This window comes from Diachasma alloeum, unplaced genomic scaffold (genome assembly GCF_001412515.2).
Source record: "Diachasma alloeum isolate Michigan unplaced genomic scaffold, Dall2.0 Dall_scaffold_00370, whole genome shotgun sequence".
Taxonomy (NCBI): Eukaryota; Metazoa; Arthropoda; class Insecta; order Hymenoptera; family Braconidae; genus Diachasma; species Diachasma alloeum.
Genome location: NW_021680509.1, coordinates 338499 through 360174, shown reverse-complemented (window position 1 = coordinate 360174; position 21676 = coordinate 338499). Strand labels below are relative to the sequence as shown.

The following is a 21676-nucleotide window of genomic DNA, read 5'->3' as shown; positions in this document are numbered from 1 at the left end:
TCTCTCATTATATTCATTCACTGTGAATCATGATTTTAGGTTTTGAAAAGACTGGTCAGGATGGAGACCGAGATTCTGGTCATGGTGGATCGCCAACTCGAGAGTCAGTGAGCGTTAACGATACTGACGATGAATCGAGCTATCCCTACGATACGCCAACCGCAACACCTGTAAAAAAAAGTGGGAATTTCTGGAGGCGATTCACCATGAAAAACCGCAATAAGCGGTAAACCTTCACTCGTTTATTAAGTCAAAAGAAGGCAAAGAAATATAATAACAGAACAACTGTGGAACCAGCCTCCAAGGCACTGTTACTTAATTCCTCGTTGATATCTTCTTTTTCCTTCAATTTTTTTTCCTTTTTACAAATAAATTTTCGTACTTGTTCTAGAGCAGAGCTTACGACTGTGATATAAGTAAATGAAAACCGATGTTCCCTTCCTGCAGATTTATTTCTAATATCCATAACTGTAGATTACTTGATAGTTTGTTTTTTTGGTTTTTCTGCAAAGACTTATCTATTAAATTGATGAAGTGAGAAATGCAACATTAACTCGATCTGAAAAAATATTAAAATTGGCTGCATTATCCCTTTTTTTAGACGAAAAACAATATTTTCTGGAATATTTTTTCCTAGCAGTTCCTTAATTGTACATATCGCATGAAAATCAACAATGGCTATCTTTTTATTTTTATATGAAAAAGCGAGGAATAAGTCGTAGATTCTTCTACATTCATTCATAAAATTCAGGCAGAGAAATGTTGCGAAACTTTCGCCGAGTAGTGAGAGGGAAAGATTTTCGTATATTGATGCAAGATCGAAAGATGTACTTGTTTTTGAACAATCCATTAATTTTTTCCTGAATATTGGACAATAAAATTGCGTAGATGAGTCCCTTATTATTGTTATGAATGCGTGCTTGTCTTCCGGTTGGAGTTTGTTATAATTGATATAAAAAGATTAAATACATAATTAGTATTAGCTAGTCAATGTACTCTGAGTCGAAGAACAAACACTCCAAAGTTGAGCGGAATTCCAAAATAATGAACAACTATTCAAAAACTTTACTAATTCGAAACATTCAAGGTGACCATATCATTAAAAATATCATCACAGGTCGATGAACCGAAAATATGTATTCAATGAGATTAAAGGAAAGCGATTAGGATAAAAATTCAGCTCATAAATTTTTTAACATAAATTGCCAAATGAAGAGAGTATTTTTTCAATATTTGAAAATTACCCATCGGGTTCAATTGAGGACCAACAAATGAATTTTCTGTGAGAGATTCATCCTAATGTGATTATTGTTAGTGTTCCGCTCAACTTGACAATTATAATAAAGGCTCAATGAGTGAAAGATTCATATCAAATTATAGATACCGCATTGTTTTTTCATTTTTAAAACGTAAAAGGGCCCTTATTCATGCTCTGCTGAGACAATATCGTACTTTACGTGTTCTCTTAATATACCCCTGCAATCATAATCAATCGTAGTTAAAAGTTCTAAGAAAGAAACACATGAGAAACAACAGATTCATTTAAATGATGTATGACAGTTACTCGTACCACTGATCAAGAACTACATTTTTCCTTTGTATTATTGATGTGTATACATGGCTATTCGCATAGTGTAAGGCAGCTTAAATAAATCATGTAAGTTTGAAAAGAAACCGCAACGAATTGAATCTATTTATTTGATCATCTTTATAAAATGTATAAAAATATGTCACATTTTTAAAAATTATTCTCATTTAGACGAGCGTCGCAAATGCGAAATTTTTATTTTTACTTGTTTGTGAATTTGGGAGGACGTTTCTCGATGAAAGCAGCCATACCTTCTTTTTGGTCGACCTGAAATAAAAAAGATGACATTAATACTGAGTGATTATGAGATGAAATAGATCATTATTGTACAAAAAATACCAACAGTTGCAAAAGTAGCTTGGAAGATTCTTTTCTCATAGTGAAGTCCTTCGTTAAGGGTTGTCTCATAGGCCTTGCTAACAGCCTCCTTCGCTAGTGCAACAGCTATCTGAGATTGGGCTGCTATTTTCTCACCGGTTTTGATAGCCTCGGAAACGAGTTTATCAGCTGGAAAGATTTTGCTAACCAACCCTGGAAAGACTCACATCTAGAATAGGCGTTGTAATTTAGCCAGTTACATAGTTATATTCTCCGCACTTACCACTCTTCTCAGCCTCTTCAGCTGTTATTGGATTACCAGTGAGTATCATTTCCATCGCTTTGCTCTTACCAATAGCCCTAGTTAATCTTTGAGTTCCACCAGCTCCAGGGATTGTTCCAAGATTTATTTCAGGCTGACCAAACTTGGCTTTATCTCCTGCATAGATGATGTCACACATCATTGCAACCTCACAACCCCCACCTAACTGAAAATTCATTGAAGGTTTAGGGTCTGTACATATTTGCCGTAAGGGGCAAAAAATGTCGTTGTCTTCGAAAATCACAATTTTCCGACCATTTTATTAGTCTACTTCGGAAAATCGATTTCCTATTTTTATTTCAAGATTTCAAGTGTTCCATTATAATTATGAATAAATAGCAATTATAGTGTTGTGAACAAAATTAACATTTGGTGGACAGTTCAGTAGTAATTTTCAGGCGAGAGACATTTAATTCAATTTGAGAGGAAAAAGTCATAAAATTTCAAATTTCAGATTCGGGTGGATTATCTTTCGTCAGTCATCTCGACTGCTTTTCCATCTTCATAATGTAAAATATATCACAATTTTCATTGGATTTTATATCACGCAGGAGTCCCTCAAAAATTATGATTGTACTGTAAAAAAAAGTAGAAAAATAACTGAACATTTTCAAAGAGCGTTCTTAATAAAGATTAAGAAATGAGTCCGATAGAGAGGAAATAGTGAATGGATAATTTATCATGGCAACTAACCATCTGACAGCCATTGACTACTGTGACAAATGACGATCTAACAGCTATTAGATACATAAAATTATTCATTTGCAATTTACTCCCTGTTGGGTTTATTTCCCAATATTATTAAAAAACGCTCTTTGAAAATGTTCAGCTTTTGTTCAACGTTTTTTTAATTGTACAATCATAATTTTTGGAGACTCCAGGGCTATGTAAAACTGAATAGCAATTGGAGATCATTTCAAATTATCAAAATAAAAAAACAACCAAGATCGCGTTCAAAAGATAATCCACCCGGGCCTTCCCTGAAAATTTAATGCAATTCAATACTTTTGAACAACATGAAGACAAGAACTTTTCAAGTCACTTGAATTCCTATTTAAAAGATTAATATTGTCTACATTGAACAAATAATAATATTTAAATTCATAATTTCTGCTATGATTAAAAAAAACGCTAACTGAATATCCTATAACAGCAAAGAATAAAAATGATGACAATTATGTAATATTATCTTAATCATTAACGTGAATTTCAGATTCTCGAAAAAGGATAGAGCTGAAGTCAAGCTATCATTTTAAATTTTAATTTTTAATTCGGTGTTGAAAACATCAGGTGATGATATTCGAAGCGTGGAATTATATTAATGATATATAACAGATTAATTGAATTACCGAGTGAACTAATTATAGTGAGAAAAAAATGTACTAATTCTTGGGCGTTGTAGACAAGTTGAAAACATTGAGGTGCTTTTTTTTAATTAAAAATTAGTTAAGCAGAATTTGCAATTGAATTGCTCCATGTAAACAAAAAAAAATTTTTAGAAACCCAAGAATTGCTTCGAATTTTCTAGAAAACCCGAAAATTTCCTCCAGATTTCTAGAAAACCTGAGAATTTGTTCGAAATTTCTAGAACATCTGAGAATGTCTCACAAAATTCAAAGTTCTTCCGAATTCTCTGTGAAACCAAAGAATTATCTCAAATTTTCTGTAAAAATCAAATGATTTTTATTAAATTTTGTAAAAATCTCAAAAATATTCTTGAAAACTCGAGAATAGTTATTGCACCGTAGCGCAATAACTTATAACCTAAACTATGAAACAGTAAAAATACCATTGAAATCCATTCAGTCGTTTTTGCATGACTCGCGGTCCATGCAAATGGACAACAGATTTATTATGTACATTTAAGAAACTTTGCAAGTCGGAATTTGAATCTCGATATTGAACCGTTGGAAAATATTTTTTAAATTTGCAAAAAATAAAGTTCACCTCTGGAGAAAGATTAATGAAATGATTAAAAAATTGCAATTTTTGAAAATTACACATTACAAATTAAGACTCTCGAAACTTTCAACTGAAGAATGGCTAACTTCAAATGAAAATCTTATTTTAAAACCTTTAAAATCCCAAAATAAGCTATTATTTTTAAGAATATGGAAAATGTCACTACAACAGCTCGTGATTCTAAAATTTTCGTTGCGTAATTTGCAGGAACTTTTTGGAAATAGTATTATTCCAGCAGAAATTACCCTCAAAATGCGATAAATTATCCAAAAGAAAAGAGGAGAATCGATTTTTTGTCCGCATTTTTTATCCATTCTCAGATGAACAACTACCCGAAAGCGGATTTCGTTGCATATTTATTTTTCACTACATTTTTTACTAAATTTATAGCAATGTTGGCAAGCACTTTTACCAGAGCATCAACAAACATTGAATTCCAGAAATTTACTCTCTGGGTTATGTTCGAGAAGAAATTGGATTGTAATTATGATTGGAATTGTATTCAGCGTGTGTAGCAATTAGCACATGGGCATGTCATTTATTGCAATATGAAAAATTAACCATTAATAAATTGGGACATATGATTTCCATTAGTTGCGTTGCTTTTTACAATTAGAATGATTATGAACAACGAATTGAAAAAAGTAATATTGAATCTGACAGGAAAAAGGGCATAATGAAAGGGCCATCAACACCTAGGGCGCTAGTCTATGAAGGCCGAAAACTCTGCACCTATAAATGAAAAATATTTACCGCATATCCATTAACAGCTGCAATGATTGGCTTTCTGCATTTAGCGACACTGTCCCAATTTTCCAAAAACCCCTGAGTTATGTTATTTGCGAAGGTGTTGTTCATCATCTCTTTTATATCAGCCCCTGAAATTTATTGAATGCTTCAGTCACCGTCCCACCCACGTCTCATTTTCAACATTAAATCAATAATTTTAAAAAATCTCTCAAAAAATATGATGAGATTGTTGATGAAAAACATTGAAAAAACACCTGCAGCAAATGCTTTTTCACTTCCCGTAAGAACTATAGCTCCAACACTCGCATCATTACTGAATTTTTCGATAGCAGTATTCAACTCTGTCATCAACTTATTGCACAGTGCATTGAGAGCTTTCGGCCGGTTAAGGGTAATCACCGCAACATTTTGTTTCTCTCCACTCTTCTCAACTTTGATGAATTCATAATCATTCGACGGGGCTGCAATGAAAAACGGAGAAGAATATTCTTATCAGTTTTTTTCTGTCGCACCAACTGGTATTTGATTGTATTATCTCGGCATATTACTTGAGTAAACATTTCTTTCCCATTGCCTGAAAAAAAGGGTCCTATTTTGTGGAAGAATATTATCGGGGGGGCTCTTCAGTGGAAATTCGATAAATATACATTGGCCAGTATTGGCATGGCCATGTTAAACGGCACTTCAAATTATTTTTACTCTCAATTATCACTAGAGAAATATCTTTCCCGACTTGTTAGAATAATAAAAAAAATGCATTTCTTCCAATGAAACAATTATTTATTTGCAAAACTCAGAGTATTCTTTGCTGTTCAACCAATAATTTTATTTGTATCCTCTATAATTATTCAATATCATTGTGAATGATTACTTGAAGCCATGAAAGCTTATCTATAAGCATGCAAAATAGGGCAAAGTCCGCGTGAGAAAATGGAATCGAACAATTCGATTTTGTCATTCAAATTTTGCATTGACAATTTTGCTGAATATCTACTTACTCGAATAGAATTTGATTGTCGATGCCAAGTGTCCAGTGTGTTGATTAAATTTTGGAACGCGTGTGAAGAGAATTTTTGCCAACTTGCTCGTTGCCATGGTGTGTACTTAACGAAACCGGTTCAGAAAATGAAACATGTGTTATACCCATAGGTATCGTCGGTATCGTTGCCGCTAGGAAAGAATGATCTTGGATCTCAGTGGTGGGGACTGGTGGGGACGTCGAGTCGGAGCGAAATTCGAGAGGGGGGGTACCGAGCCACAATCATTCTTTTGTGGCGCGGACTGTATAAGTTTTTTTCCTTTGGTGGGTACCCCTTCTCTACGTAATTTCCACTTGTATCCGTGCCTCCCACTGGTGAAAACGAAAGAAAAGGTTCTACTGGAAAGCCTACACGAAAACTCTCTCATGATTCATTATTATTATTATTTGATGTTCAATTGCTCCGGCTATTTAGGACAAAGTCCACCTCTGACGACTGCGCTATCTCGATAAAGATCTGCTCGACGGATAGTTCAGATCAGGAGGATGCTGTTCGATTGGCACGACATCTATGAGATTCGACTTCAATTAAAAGTTGATAGGTTTGCAGAATCCACTTGACCAATATGTTGAGAGGTAGGGGCGGGAGGGGCAATATGGACATCTGAGGTAAAATCAAAGAGGATTGACTAAAGTAGAGGCTCAGATCTCGGGGTTAGACTGACCCCAAGCCAAAAGTAGTTCGACCCCAACGGAGGGATGCCGCCACGGTCGAATCTGACGGCTGGGCGAACTGCCTGTGCGGGTAACTCGGCAGTAGCAGTCCCGCTGTCACAGGGATAGTTTTGGAGTGGAATTTGTGTTCTCCTCGTCCTCAGCATGTTCTTAATGTTTTTCAGGTGATTCATTTGCTGGCTAATTAATATGAAACACAGAGGGTGTGATGGAGAATTAAATTTTTCATCAATTAACCCTCTTTCATCCCTTCATCTTTGTAACAAAAAATTAAAAACTGCCATGAAAGTCAGGGGCCAGTAAGAAAAATAATTGTTTTGCGGCGCACAGTGACTCCCGGTAATTAAAAATTCACCTCTCCCTTCCTAATTGAGATTAAGGGATGAAAAAAGGGCAGTTCGACGGAGAATTAAATTTTTCATCAATTAACCCTCTTTCATCCCTTCATCTTTGTAACAAAAAATTAAAAACTGCCATGAAAGTCAGGGGCCAGTAAGAAAAATAATTGTTTTGCGGCGCACAGTGACTCCCGGTAATTAAAAATTCACCTCTCCCTTCCTAATTGAGATTAAAGGATGAAAAAAGGACAGTTCGACGGAGAATTAAATTCCCCATCAATTAACCCTCTTTCATCCTTTGCTACTGCCGAGTTACCCGCACAGGCAGTTCACCCAGCCGTCAGATTCGACCGTGGCGGCATCTCTCCGTTGGGGTCGAACTACTTTTGGCTTGGGGTCAGTCCAACCCCGAGATCTGAGCCTCTACTTTAGTCAATCCTCTTTGGGTAAAATGGACACTCAAAAAATTTGATGTTTAATGTTCAAATTTTAAAAAATTGCTTCTTGGCAAACTCCATAACCGAAAAATTATTCAAGAGTGGAATAAAATGGCCACCCGAAAAAGTTGGTTCTATTCAACTTTTAATCAAGAAAATTTTCAACAGCCATTTTCCATGCATTGATTTGATTACTAATTAATGACAATCATTAATCATTAATAATAACTAATTAATTTTTATTTTTATTGGTCATTATAAAATCATCATTGTTATGATAATTATTATTATATTTTCATTTTTTCATCAATAAAATAAAAAGAAAAATTCAGTATTTTTAGTTTATCAATGTCGATTCTGAGAAATGACGCCCGGAGTAAGCGCGTGGTGGTGGAAGGTGAATACAGTCGCATTCCCCGAATTCACTTCCCCAACAGCTCCTTGAGTGTGACTCTAACGGGAGTCTACTGTAATTGGTGATGAATTTTTGAAAATCAATTATGTGTTCCTCGAAGTTAGTGACATGTTCCTAAATATCAATAACATATGTCCCTCAAAATGAAAACTTTTTTTCTCTGTGATAGGTAAATGTCATTTACCAACTCGTTGTGTAAAATACCATTAGTTATTTCGATGTTGCATTTCATCAGAAAATAAATGATCGTTGGAATGTTGAGTTTACCCATTGAAGAATTTGGAATGCACAACGTGGAGATACGATGAATTGTTTTATAATGTAGAGAATAAGATTTCGTACTTTATTAGCGTGGCAATTCTCATGTGTAAATTTAATTTGTGGAATCTAGCATGCCGGGAATTGCCTAAGTTTCACGATAATATGTGCGCAATACTGAGCCTATTTCCACCGAGGACGTGGAACAGACTTGAGTCGAAGCAAGTAGAAGTAACTCGTCGGTGGAAACACAACAAAGCATTAGCCTTGGTGAAAACCACACCGGAGTTGGCTATTATCTCCCATGTAAAAGGAAATCCATCGAACTCCCTTGAGTTTATGTCTTCGCCAAGTTTGTCCCAAGTTTGTCCACGGTGGAGATGGGCTCACTGTGGTGTGGACTTCATGCAAGTGCGCAATTCAGCTCTGTAATAGTATCTTACGTTACAAGTGCATAAAGTGGGGGGATATTGGCGAGTGATGTGATGTTTTTAGCGAGAGGCGTACGCTGCGCACAGCCGAGCGGTCGCTGATCTCTACAGTGTCCCGCAACCGCTCCTTTTCCTGAAAGGGTATTGAAGAGGGAGCTTTTTGAAGTGGAAAGTTCCTCTTCCGTTTTTGGATCTGAGCTTATTTTTTTTGGTCTGACCTTTTTTTATTTCGGGGTTTTTCTACTGATTTCAGGGACGAAGTTTTTTTTTTTAAATTGATAAAATGTTTTTTTCTTTCTTGAGGGGAGGGGGTGAGGAACAAGGCTGAGCCCAAATCCTGTCTCCAAGATGGGAATGGGATTATACTAACGTATAGAGATCTAACGAGAGATCACTAACGCTGATCTCTATACTAACTAAACACGCTTCGCGTGCACGCTTCGATGCCTAAAAATATCGTTCGTTACTCGTGGGAAAAGTGTTTTTTGGCTCGTGGGAGGTTTATAGCACGAGCTGAAGGCGAGTGATATAATCCCACAAGCCAAAAAACACTTTTCCGCACTCGTAACAAAATATACTATTTCTGGCCATGATCTTCTAGATTTCTGGTCATGATCGCTAGATTTCCAGGGATCCGTAACAGTTGAATCCATAATTCCAACCTTGATAGGCAATGATATCGATTATTCAATAAAAATACCTCTTATGGCTAACATCTTGTTTGATGGGATAGCTTCTTTTGTTATTTTGGTACGAGGAGCTGTCCGACCAGTCACGGTGTGATCTTTTACTTCAGCTCCGCAGATTGATATGGCAATATTTTTGACGAAGGCAGCTTCACTGGGTGATCTGGCGGCATCATCATATTCTTTCTTAGGAAGCCAGATGCCTTGCCCCATGTGCATCATCTCGACCTATTATGATCAATAATCGTATAGGTATTCCAGCTAACCGGAGGTATTTAAATGATAGAAACAAGCAGGGGTTGGAGCCTTTTTGGGAGAGGTCATCTTGAGCATTACTTGATGGTTTTTTTTTGTTTTTTTCGCCATCAATAAACTGATGGCCAGCTTCCGAATGGTTTCAACCATTTACTAAGATTTCCCGAAAAATTTCCAGTACCAAATATTTCAGTGCAGAGAGGAAACTTCATGCAAAATTTCAAGTGAATATATCGATTGATCCGAAAGTGAGGGTGCTACCAATAACCATTTTTAGCAAAAAACAGAAAATTTGTAATATCTCAAAAACTTTGAGTGAACCGGTATATATATTTTGATGGATTGTTATAGGTGACATGGAGACGAGTATTTTGAAAAAAAAAATGGAATCGGTTGAATAGTTTTCGGGATATTCAAGAAACTAGATTCAGATACAAACTTGAATATCTCCCAAACTAATAATTCGATTGAGCCCATTTTCAATACCAAACATTCTAATGCAGAGAGGAAACTTCATGCCAAATTTCAAGTTGATATATCGATTTTTGCGACCGTGAGAGTGCTCACAAGCATTTTTAGCAAAAAACAGAAAAATTGAAATATCTCGAAAACTTTGAATGAATCGGTATACATGTTTTAATTGATTATTATAGGTGACATCGAGACGAGTATTTTGAAAAAAAAATGAAATCGGTTCGATGGTTTTTGAGATATTTGCGAAAAACGATTTAGAAACAAATGGCAATTTCTCGAAAACGGCTGGATCGATTGAGCTGAAATTTGGCACAGAGTTAGTCGTCATTAATACCTATAATCTGACAAAATTTCAGATTTTTCTGAATCACTTTAGCCGGTTAATTCTCCAATTTTCTAAAAGTTGACCACCCGGTGGACATCCGCACAGGCACACGGGGTGGTCAAACTTCGTATTCTGACGTTTCAGACCATTCTGCATCGTTTCCAAGCAAAATTAGAAAATCGAAAAATAGAACGATTACAATGCTTCCATTCGGAAGCAAAAAGGATACAGCCATGGCAGAAGATATCATAATATTTCCCATACCGATTAAAAATGTAGACATCTTCAATCGGTATGGGAAATATAAATTTCGTTACATAAGTTTGACGGGTTGGTACACTGAGAGAAAAAACTACTTTTGACGTGTGAACTTTTGACTTTTGGCAGTGTGAAGAAGCGTAAAGAGTGTTTGTGATACCTGCCTAAAAAGTTCAGTTTTCTAAACAGTTTAGTGAAAATTTGGTGGACAGATTCTGTTAACTGTCGAGGGAGGTATCACAAAAAAGGGTGTGTTGTGCGTGCGTGCGAAAAAGTGGTTCTTTCAGTACTCGTAGCACAATATGTGGATGTCCGCATGAAGAGGGACCACTTTGGCATTATTGGACTTATTCATATGGGCATATTCCAGTACTTTACGGCCTTTTTTGTGAAAGAAATTGCGACTTGGAATTAAACTTACCTTATCAGCATTTTTCATCCAATATCCTGCAGCAGGTACCTTCTCGCCGTCTTCCAAGCATTTCTCCAAATCTCTAACGGGTGAATCTGCATTTTAAAGAGAAAATTCATTGACAAGAACGAGTATTCTCTTGAATTCTATTTGGTTGTACAGGAATCTGCCATTCTCATTTTAATGTATGTATCGAAAATTCTACACCGGAACAGATTGTTAACTTTTGAGAAAAAATACAATTTCATGGATAATCGACTACTAATTTTCAAAAAATGAATTAAAGGGCAAGGGGAAAATCAATAAAGATTTGTGAACTCAGTCCATGTTCTATTAGGTTACCATTTCACTGACTAGTTAGCCTGTTACTAAAACTTTTGTAGGATCAATACTTCCTTCTGTTTGAGTGAGAGAATAGGATTCATTTCATGGGAAAAATATTGAATTCACATCCGGAAAAGGCAACTCACCCCTCGGAAGTTATTACCTCACGGTAATAACTTCCTTACCTTTCAATTCTTGCCAAGCTTCAACCAATGCTCTCAATTGGTTAGCCACATCATCTTGGAAGCTTTTGAAAGACTCTTTCAATTCTTTTATTTTTGTTTGAAGACTGTTTATTTGTTTGCGAAGGGATTTGTTGGTTGTGTGTTCCATCGCATTGATTTGTTCTTGCATGGCAGTCAGCCGCTCATGCAATTCACCTTGGCTTGCATTGTCTGTTTCACGATGTTTTTTTTTGCCACGTCTGGATTTCTACAATTTCAGGAGTTTTTGGACATTACATTTTTTGTTAAGAAGCTCCGCTCCTTTATTGGAGAGCAGAGTAAAATGATGGCAGGATGAAATGGACAGTAACCAAAAAAGCGCAGCGAGGCAGGTCATACTACGAGAATACAAAATTGCTTTTGTCATCACAGGACCGATAAAACTTTTCTGACGAGTGTGAGAGTTGCAGACCGAGGTGAAACCGAGGAATGCAATCACACGACTCAGAAAAGTTGTGTTCGGTCGAGTGACGAACGTAATTTTCCTTCACACTGTCTATAAACGGCGTTTGACGGACACCAAGTGTCCGTAAAACGACGTTTTAAAGACGGGGCGATGAAAAGCACGATTGTTAATTGGAGAAGTACAGGAAAAAAACGCTCAAACAGATACTCGAGACTTATTTTCGAAACTCATTCCTGATAACTGACTCATTATCCGTGCTTATCATCAAATCAATCATATTTCAGAGATATGTGGACGTCCGCATGCAAAGGGTTTCCTTCATCGCTCCTAGTTACCGAAATTTTACGTATGCATCGCCGTAACTGCCATTTTAACTAATATTAAATCATTTTTTTGATTCTCTTAAAACAATGAAAAAAGGTGCGTAGATATTGTCAAAGAAAACAACTAATCGTGGATCGGAATCCACTCCTGAGTCTTTTTCACCTCATGTCAGGGGAAATAATTAGGGAAGGATCGAAGGGCTATTCACAAACGTAATTGTATAATCATTGGTCATAACTGATTGTGAATAACCCCTTGAGGCAAATAGTATAGTTTTCTCTGCTGACTCCGGAGAATTTCCTAAACGTGGGTAATTTGTCCCGAAATTGCGCAGCTTACTCGGGACTCCATCAAATATTACTTCAGTGAACGTGAACAATTACTTGCCGTGAATAACTACTCAAACTGAAGCAAGAAAGATTAAAATCCCTTCAATTCCCTACAGAGATTCATAATATGGCTATCATCACAAGTAAAAGTAATAAAATTTGGCTCCAAGTGAGCAACATTAGTCACTGACAGGAATAAACTATTTTACAACATTGCCCATGTTCCCCCGCTATTCCATTTCAAGCCACCTGTTAGAAACACTGATTTACGGGAATGTATGAGGGTCAAGGAGAAGGGATTATCGGGAGGTAATGCGAATGTTCGGGGGACTGATGAGCGAGGAGTCAGTCGGTTTTCGGGAGTAGCGCTGAGTAAAGGTGTGAGTGAGAGAGTTGAGTGTGTGTGTAAGTGCAGAGAGCGCAATTAGGAATTCTGAGTGATTTGTGCATTAATAATTGAATAAAGTTATATCGTCTATTTTCAGGTGCAATTGTGTCGTTTAATTATTTGCATATCACCCTGCCGGTCATTTGGGGGCCATAGGCTGGGTAGAAATTGCATTTGGGAGGCTCCAATGTTCTCCTAAGAAGGGTCTTTCACACACCTTTTGTTTTGCTCCGCTATCCGAGGAACTACTCACTTCACGATTGAGTGACGAATAGAGTCGATTTCACGTAATTACAGAAATAATTAATTTAGGTGATTTCGAGCGTTACACGAGACTTCATGATTTCAATTACTTTCGAATGATTCCATTGATTGAAAATAAGTAATTTCAGAGAAAATGAAGTAATTTCAACACGAATGAAACGTATTAAATAAGAGAGGTGGGGGACAACGTGTGAATTGAAATGGTAAAAATCAAAGCTCACAAGACTAACTGTGGAATGATAGCGAATTTTGTGGATTCCGCTCGAACTATTGACGATGAAAAGTGATTCTGGCTATCTCTTGGGATTCCTAAAAATATTTTGATTTCATAGATCTCAACAATATTCAGCAATCTAAAAAGATATCTCTGTCGTGAATTGGTAAACTAGGATAAGTGCAGGTTTTTATAAGGTATTTTTGAAAGTCGAATCGCTTCCCAACTATTGTTAGAAAGCCATTTAGCCAAAAATATCCATTTTAGAAAAAAAAATGCACTTATCAAAGTTTGCTAATTCAGGACAGATCTGGAAGGATTCCATATCTCTTTGATATTCATTGGAGATTTTGTGAATGATAACTCCATCAGGATACCAATAAACTCTCAGTTTTCTTAGAAGAGTAAAGAAAGAATTTCCAGTTTTATTTTTCAACTTCTAACTACAGCTATTGAAACAATCCTTTGTCACTCGTCGTAGCTCATTGACGATCAAGGGCGAATGAAGGGAAATTCCTCCTCAGCCTCGAGATGAAAGGGGTTTGAATTATTGTATCGACGCACTGAGAATCTGCCGTAAAGACACCTGGGAAATGACAAATAATATCCGTGATACTCACAAAGATATGCAGAGAAGCTTCGCCATTCTACGTGATAATATAAAACAATTAAAGAGTAATAAGAAGTTTTTCAAGAAAATATATAAAATATGGTTTTTTCATGCATTCATTATGGAAATAATTCCAGGTACACCGATTCAGGATGTTCGCGATGGTATGAAACGATTTGGCATGCCCCCTCAAGTTGGATTTCGCCGTCTGAGCGCAGAAAGTGTAAGTTGATTCGTTGATTAAAAGCATTCCATTGTATTTCCGCTACAATTAATTCAACAATGAGGATACTGTTCAAACCACAGAACTGAAATCGTGTGTTACAATTCAAGTAAAAAAATTATTATTCTCTTCAGTCCGTAAAACGTCGTTTTACGAATACTGTGTGTCCGCCAAACCCTGTTTACGAACATTGCGAATAAAAATTACGTTCGGCACAGGACCGAAACACATTTTCTGACTCCTGCGAATGCATTCCTCGACTTCGCCTCTCCCTGCGCCCCTCACCCTCGTCAGAAAAGTTTTTTAGGCTCTATGACGAAAATAACTATTTCCTCACGTTGTCTGTAAACGGTGGTTCATGGACACGAAGTGTCCGTATAACAAATAGATACATTTCTATGTCGAAAGGTTCATCAACTATAAATCATATCACAAGGAATGATGATACTATGCTGAGAAAAATAATTAATTCCTGCCAATTAAATGCGTTTCAAACGAACAACTGCGCAAAAATTCCACACACAATATCATTATAAATTATTGTGTCAATAAATTTCGAAGGGGAGCAAGTAATTTTATTGCTAGTATAGTAAAGCCACATAGAACGTTGAAATGATTCCTATTGATATGTTTAAAAATACCAAGGGCTGGGGGTAGTTGATGTGTTCTTAGAAAATTCGTATCCTCGGACTGAATAAAAAGTAGTCTTATTTATCTTTGGGTTCATTCACCCCTATAATTGAGGGGCTATTCACATCCGAATTGACGGACGCCATGATGATGATATGCAATCGATTACACGTGATTGCAGCCCTGATTGCACTGATCGGTGATCACCGTGATTACCACTGGAAAACAAAATAATTTCATAGATTGCAGCTAGCGATTACAGAATCTTTTCATTGAAATCGTGAACCATCATTTTTTTTACATTAAACAAAGATCATGCAGTGGTCAAGAAAGATCAAATGCCAAAAATAAGGAATTTTCTGTTGGGGAATGTGGTCTTGCGAGGGTCATACGTTGCAAGGATCACACCTAGCAACGGTCATTCCTCATGAATCGGGAAGGTCATTTATTGCAAGGGTCATACCCCGCCAGAGACGGATGTCATACGGGTCAAACCGCTGAAAGGTCAAAAGTCACAAGGGTCATCTCCATTATTGGAAAGCTCTCTTATCGGACCTCATTGAAATTTCCACAATTTCGTTTATGGCTTTAAAAAACGACGATTCTAAGGAGGAATCATTTCATCCCATTCGTATCTTAACTTTTTCAAACCATCACACTGAGTGTTTCCTTCCGAACAAAATTTTTATAATTTCCATGGTTTCCTGTCTAAATATCAATTCGTCTATACACCACTGGTGATGTTTACAATCGCTTTCTCACAATGAAGATGATTCTTGTGACGTTTGATTCACGTGAAATTCATCCCTTGAGATATGACCCTCGCGTGTTGATGACTTTTGCGAGCTATGATCCTTGCGACGCGCTTATAACCCTCGCGCGCGATGATCCTTGCGTTGTTACACCCTCACGAGGCGTGGCCATTCGAAGGTGTGTAACTAATCAGATGAGAAACTATTTCCAGCAATTATATTTAGTCAGTTGTAATTGATTATATGGAGGAATGTTTGATATGAATGCTTGACCATTATGCCCGAGTCTTTCACTGACTCAACTCTCATGCTGGACACTTACACTTGACCCTCGACTCTTAAGGTATTTTCACCATAGTAATGACCCCGCTAACAATGTGGGCTGATACGAATCACGACTCTAAATAATAAAAAATGCGCATGTGGCTGAAAAGATTGAAAATAATAATTACATTAATTAGGAATGATAACAGGGAAGGTACTATTGTACAATAACATCGCTGATGATTTCACTGTGATTACAATTTGTTGAGGGTCCGATTACACACGCGAGTGACACCATGATTACGATTGTGAATAGCCCCTCGCTTATAATCCTATTGTATGTATTTGACGGCATGTATGTCACAAATATTCAATCATTCATCAACCTGCCACAGAATGCAATCATCCATTTGGGCCAGTGGATATGGTTGCTCAGAAAACAATACATTGATGCCAAGAGATACCCCAAAACAGGATCTCAGTTCGTCAAAAATCTGGCTCTAGCTGTCTTTGGAGACGAGCTGAGATTGAAGAGTGTAACAGGCAAGAAGGGTCCACGTGCACTCGAAAGTAAACCAGCCCTTCCATCGAACGCAGTCAGGGCTATAAGAGGTATTGTATAGCGCTTTCTCCAAGGAATCTTGAATTTCTATCGGAATTCTATAAAAATCCTATCGGAATTCCATTAGAATTCTAGTGGAAAACTTTGCTGTTTTTTTGCGCCATTCCCGCGCATGATTTTTCGAAATTTCAATCTCTTGGGTTTTATTATGAAAAACAAATCAAAGTATAGTGAAAAAACAGCGGAAAATTTACGCTGAAGAATTCCTGTAGAGTAATCAAAATCTATTGACTTGTCTGTTAAATATCTTCTCCAGAAATGGCCACAAAAACAAATAGAATTTTCGAAAGAATTTCTGATAGAACTGATAGAACTGTGTCTGTGCGCTCTCTTCGCGGGGTTGCTCCCTAAAGTCATTCTCGCCTCCTGTGCCGCCTTCGTTGTCACCTCCACCAGTGTCGTCCATCTGGCCTCTAGCCCTTCCCTTAACTCACCTCTGTTCACCCACTCTCCTCTCCACTTTTCCTTAAATTCCTCTTCCCGATCTTCTTTCCATTTCAATCTCATTTTATTATTGCTGCTTCCCTTATCTTTTGCTTCTTCTCTGCTCCATTTCACTCTGCAAACGATCGGTAGGTGGTCTGATCCTTCCTGATCCGTCACCTCCATCTCCCTGAACCTCTCGGCGGCCTCTTCCCCCTCCATTTCAACTATTATATAGTCTAGTACACTCCCCAATCCTGCTCCTTCCCCTATAAATGTAATTTTCCCTTCCTGATCTCCCTTAGCTCTCCCGTTCTGGATTAGCAGTGCTCTTTCCTCACACCACTCTATCAACCTTTTCCCCTCGTTTCTAACAGTTTTATCCTGTGAGTTTCTCTCCATTATCCGCGACTCTTGTTCTGTTCCGCACTCTGGAACCCCCTGCAGTTCTCCAATCCTTGCGTTCAAATCGCCAGTAATGATCATCCTTTTCCTCCGAGCCCTCCATCTCCACTAGTTCGTCCATTTTCCTCAAGGCCCCCTTCAAGTTCTTCCTGTCGTTGATATAAGTGCTCACCACTTTGTATCCTATGCGGTCTTCTTCTCTTTGATTTTCAGCGTAAGGCCATATTCCCATTCTTCCACTCTCCAGTCTGCTTCTAACGACCTCCCGACTCCTATTAAATGTCCTCCACTTGCCTTTCCTCTTTTACTCACTCTCTTTGCTTCTTTCCCGAACCATTGGAATTGCTTATTTACCTTCTCCATCATCTTTCCCAGAGGTTTTTTCTCCAGATGAGTTTCTTGGAACATCACAATATCCATTTTTTTCTATTTCTCTCCATTCTTTCCAATGTTTGCTACATTTTCTATATTCCAGTGCATTATCCGTAGTACCTTGCCCTCCTCCCTCTCCACATTACCTGCCTCCTGTCTAAAAGGGCCCTCCGCTTTCACTCCTCTCCGTACTGTCCTTCAGCTTCGTTTCTCCCTTCCTTTCATCCCATTCCAACCAAGTCCCGTCCACACTGAAACAGTTGTAGCCTGTGTTGACCTGCCTGCCTTTCTTCCTCCAGTTTCTTGCCTCTTTCCCTATCCACTTCTGTATCTCTTTCTGTCTGTCTGTGAAGTCGTCCTGCAGGAACACTCCCCATCCTCGCTCTCTCAGTTTTGCCCTCTCCTTCATTTCCTTTTTGTTCTCCAGCTCCTCAGTCCTGGCCAGCCAGCCTCCGTTGCCCCTTCTATCCAACTAGTCTATCCTTACCTTCACGTCCAGCTCATTCAGAATCCATTCCTCTAATTCCTCCTTCCTCTTCCTCGATAATAGAGTTAATTCTTAAATTATGAAGTTCTTCCTCCTTGCTCGTCTCACCTCTTGCTCAGCCTGCCATTCCGCCTCCTCCAGTCCCCGTGGTGGTGGATTATAGAATTTTGTTGCCTCCTCCCCTTTTCTGATCTCCGCGTCCCAGTCCTCCTCTATCGAGATATTGCGATCTCCTCCATTTTGGCTGTCAACCGGTCCCTTCTCTCCATACTCATCCTCGTCTCCCTCCTCCCAGAATTCAACATCGTCCGATGTCTTATTGTCCTCCTTTCCTTTTCCCGTGCCTTCCTCTTCTGGGTCCTTTGCTCTTGTTCTCCATTTTGTCGCTATTTCCTTCCATTCCTTTACTCTTTTGGCCAGCACTTCCGGTTCCTCCTTCGCCTCTCTCAATCTTTCTTGTACTTCTCTGAGTTGGTCGTCTTCCCAGTGCTTTGTCCTCTCTCCTTCCTCCCTTCTTCTTTCACATTCCCCGCACTTGCCATTTCCCATCGCTTTCCTTACCTCTGTCCTGATCAGGAACTCCATATCCTCCATTCTGGTTTCCCATTCCTCTTTCTGCCTCCTATCCCAATTCGCCATCCATTTCTTGAGTCTTTCCCAATTGGTAAAGCCTAACTCATCCTCCTCCTCCAGCGTCGATTCCCCTTTGCTGTCATTGTTATCTCCAGCCTCCCCCCTTCTGTTCTACTCTCCCTGTGTTGAGCTCCTCCCTGGCTCTAGCCGCTGTTGTCCTCCCTCTGCTTTATTCCCTGATGTTCTCTGCACACAACTTGGTGACCTGTCCCTATTCTCCTCTTCCTCTACCACCTCATTCTTGTCGTCATTTCCGCTTGCCTCTGCCCCTGCCCTATCCTCCGCTCACTCTTCCTCACTGCCTCCTCCGCGTCGTGGGTGTTTCTCTTATCCCTACTTCCTCGCTGTTTTTGTCTTTCGCCTTTCCGTCGGGTGTCCTCTGAAGGTCTTTTGTAGCCTCTTTCTCCATGTTCACGTTGCTGCCCTCACTTCCCTCCTTTCGTTCCTCTCCCTTCCTCATACTCTTGCCATCTCCTCCATCTCTTCTCTCAAGTCTGTGTCCTTCTGTCCTTTCCCACTGTTACCCATCTCTTCCGCCTCTTCTCTCGGGACTGCCTCCTTCTGTCCTTTCCTACTGACAGTTTCCCTCTCCCAGAAGTCCTCCAGTTTCTTCACTGCTGACCTCGTTCTGTTTTTCGCTCCTGAGCCTCCCTCTACCTCTTCTTTATCGACCGATGCCTTCTTCCTGCCTCTTCTCTTCACTGTAGATGTCTCCATCGCCTTTTCTCGTTTCCCTTTCCGTCCGTTCCTCCTTTCTTGGCGTCGTCAGATCCGTAGCCCCTCATGTATAAATATTCCAAATTTTCATTTTTTTCCTCATTGAAGTAGTTTTGAAGACAATTGCGAGCTAATAAAAAACAATTGCTAGTTAGTACTTTTTTTAAAATAAATGTTTGAAAAATCACCCCTGAAAAAAAGGCGTTATCCCCCCATATTTCATTATTTCCAAAAAGTTTTATCGTCAATCGGTAGCAAATTGTTTGAAGATTTTTGCGAGTTAAGAAAAAATCGTCAATGCACTCCTATTATTGTGTAAATTAACAATTCCAATTTCAACCGAAAACCAGAGTTGATGACCAGAGTTTGTAGCAGAGATGTCAGACAAGATATGAATGTTTTTTTTTGGCTCAAATGAAAGAGCGGGTCGAGAAATGGCGTGCAGGGGCCTCTAAAGATGGTTTTGAACCAGGGGAGACTCCTAGACCCCACTGGACAATGTTGTCACAATTGCGCTTTTCAATTGAAAACAGACATCATCTTTAGAGACATTTGTCATCTTTAAAGACTTCTGCACGCCATTTTTTGAGCCGCTCTTTCATTTGAGCCAAAAAAAACATTCATATCTTGTCTGACATCTCTGTTACAAACTCTGGTCATCAACTCTGGTTTTCAGTTGAAATTGGAATTGTTACTTTACACAATAATAGGATTGCATTGACGATTTTTTCTTAACTCGCAAAAATCTTCAAACAATTTGCTATCGATTGGTGATAAAATTTTTTGGAAATAATGAAACAGAGGGGATAACGCTTTTTTTTCAGAGGTGATTTTTCAAAAATTTATTTTAAAAAAAGTACTAACTAGCAAATGTTTTTTATTAGCTCGCAATTTTTTTCAAAACTACTTCAATGAGGAAAAAAATAAAAATTTGGAATATCTATACATGAGGGGCTAATTGATCGGATCTGCGTCGTCCTCCCTCCTCGGTGGTTATGGTTCCCCCGTCCCTTTCCGCCCCTCACCGCTGCACTTAACGCACTTTCCTTAACCTCCACCGTACGACGCTACTTTTTTTCCTCCCTTATCTTTCCTACAGGCGCGTTATCAGCCAGTACTCCAACACCCGCTCACTCTTTCCACTTTTCTCCTCCTTTTTATTACACTTTCAGCTGCTTTTTTAGGCTTTTTCGATCTAATTAGCCGTTAAAACGACAGAGCGTCCCAAACTGCGTCCGACCCGTGTCAGTCCCTCTCGCGGTCCCTCGAGGGGTTAATATCTAAATGGGTTTTTTCCTATGTTTCGTCCGCTTGTAGTGATCACTGAATAGTCAATGTGTTTTTTTCAGTTTTATGAATTTTACCTGATCAATGACCAAAAATGGACTGATCCCAAGAAAATCTGTAAGGAAATGGAGCGAGCGAAAACCTATATAAAGGAAAAAATCAAAGATATGAACGCTCCATCCAGATCCAAGAAGAGAGTCTTAATACTTGAGTAAACCCCGACGACATATTGAGTTATATCAAGATAACTTATAATTTCAGAGTTGATTATTATTATAAGTTTATGTTAATAAAAAGAATCTCACCTACCTTCTGATCTATTATTTATCAAATAATATTCGAATGAACTAATACACAGAAACTTTTTTTCAGCACAAACACACATTGAAGTGCATTACTAGATAGCAGGTGCCCTCAGTTGACATCAATACGTATGCTTGATGAATATGGATGCATTAACGTCATAATAGCTTTTCCTTCTCAGTCTAAATTTATTGCATACCACTAGGATCATGTCCACCCAATTGAATAATAATGAAGTAATCGGATTCATTCTGGAATCTCCATTAGAGAAGGGTAGAACGTCGGCTGATACAAGATAATAACAGCGACTATTCAGTATTATATTACACAGACTTACACGTAAAGTTTCGGACAAGTTTATGAAAAATATAATGTGATACTATGCGTACATGAATAACTGGAGCTATGGGAAGTGACGGACGTGTGGTCAATCATATTATCTGATTCGAACGGACGACAACCCTCAACCCATGAGCATCGATGAAGAACACCGAAGACAATGGGCACCCTTTTCAATCCACGTATGAAAAAT

General features: G+C 38.4%; 3 protein-coding genes across 5 annotated transcripts in view; 2 read left to right on the top strand and 1 right to left on the bottom strand.

Annotated features, from left to right (window-relative positions):
• The window catches only part of LOC107041635, a 62405-nt gene extending 60731 nt beyond the window's left edge, over positions 1–1674 (top strand). For both annotated transcript variants that reach the window (XM_015262265.1, XM_015262266.2), the window contains exon 3: positions 40–1674. In XM_015262265.1, the coding sequence (XP_015117751.1) occupies positions 40–230 (191 nt within the window). In that variant the 3' untranslated portion in view covers positions 231–1674. The remainder of the gene's footprint in view (positions 1–39) is intronic.
• On the bottom strand, positions 1663–19611 carry LOC107041634 (probable enoyl-CoA hydratase, mitochondrial). Of its 2 annotated transcripts, none has more exons than XM_015262261.1 (9): positions 18313–19611; positions 11453–11699; positions 10953–11038; positions 9234–9447; positions 5195–5401; positions 4944–5068; positions 2190–2394; positions 1932–2119; positions 1663–1855 (listed from the first exon to the last, which is right to left on the bottom strand). In XM_015262261.1, the coding sequence occupies exons 1-9, from the start codon at positions 18841–18843 to the stop codon at positions 1790–1792; spliced, it is 1869 nt and encodes a 622-aa protein (XP_015117747.1). In that variant the 5' UTR covers positions 18844–19611; the 3' UTR covers positions 1663–1789. The 2 variants fall into 2 exon arrangements, with proteins under 2 accessions (XP_015117747.1, XP_015117748.1); XM_015262262.1 differs by lacking the exon at positions 18313–19611 and adding an exon at positions 16282–16347.
• LOC107041637 lies at positions 13349–20977 on the top strand. Its single transcript, XM_029126350.1, has 5 exons — positions 13349–13405; positions 13898–14091; positions 14164–14249; positions 16291–16507; positions 20904–20977. The coding sequence occupies exons 2-5, from the start codon at positions 14010–14012 to the stop codon at positions 20909–20911; spliced, it is 393 nt and encodes a 130-aa protein (XP_028982183.1). The 5' UTR covers positions 13349–13405; positions 13898–14009; the 3' UTR covers positions 20912–20977.
• Positions 20978–21676: the final 699 nt, after the last annotated feature.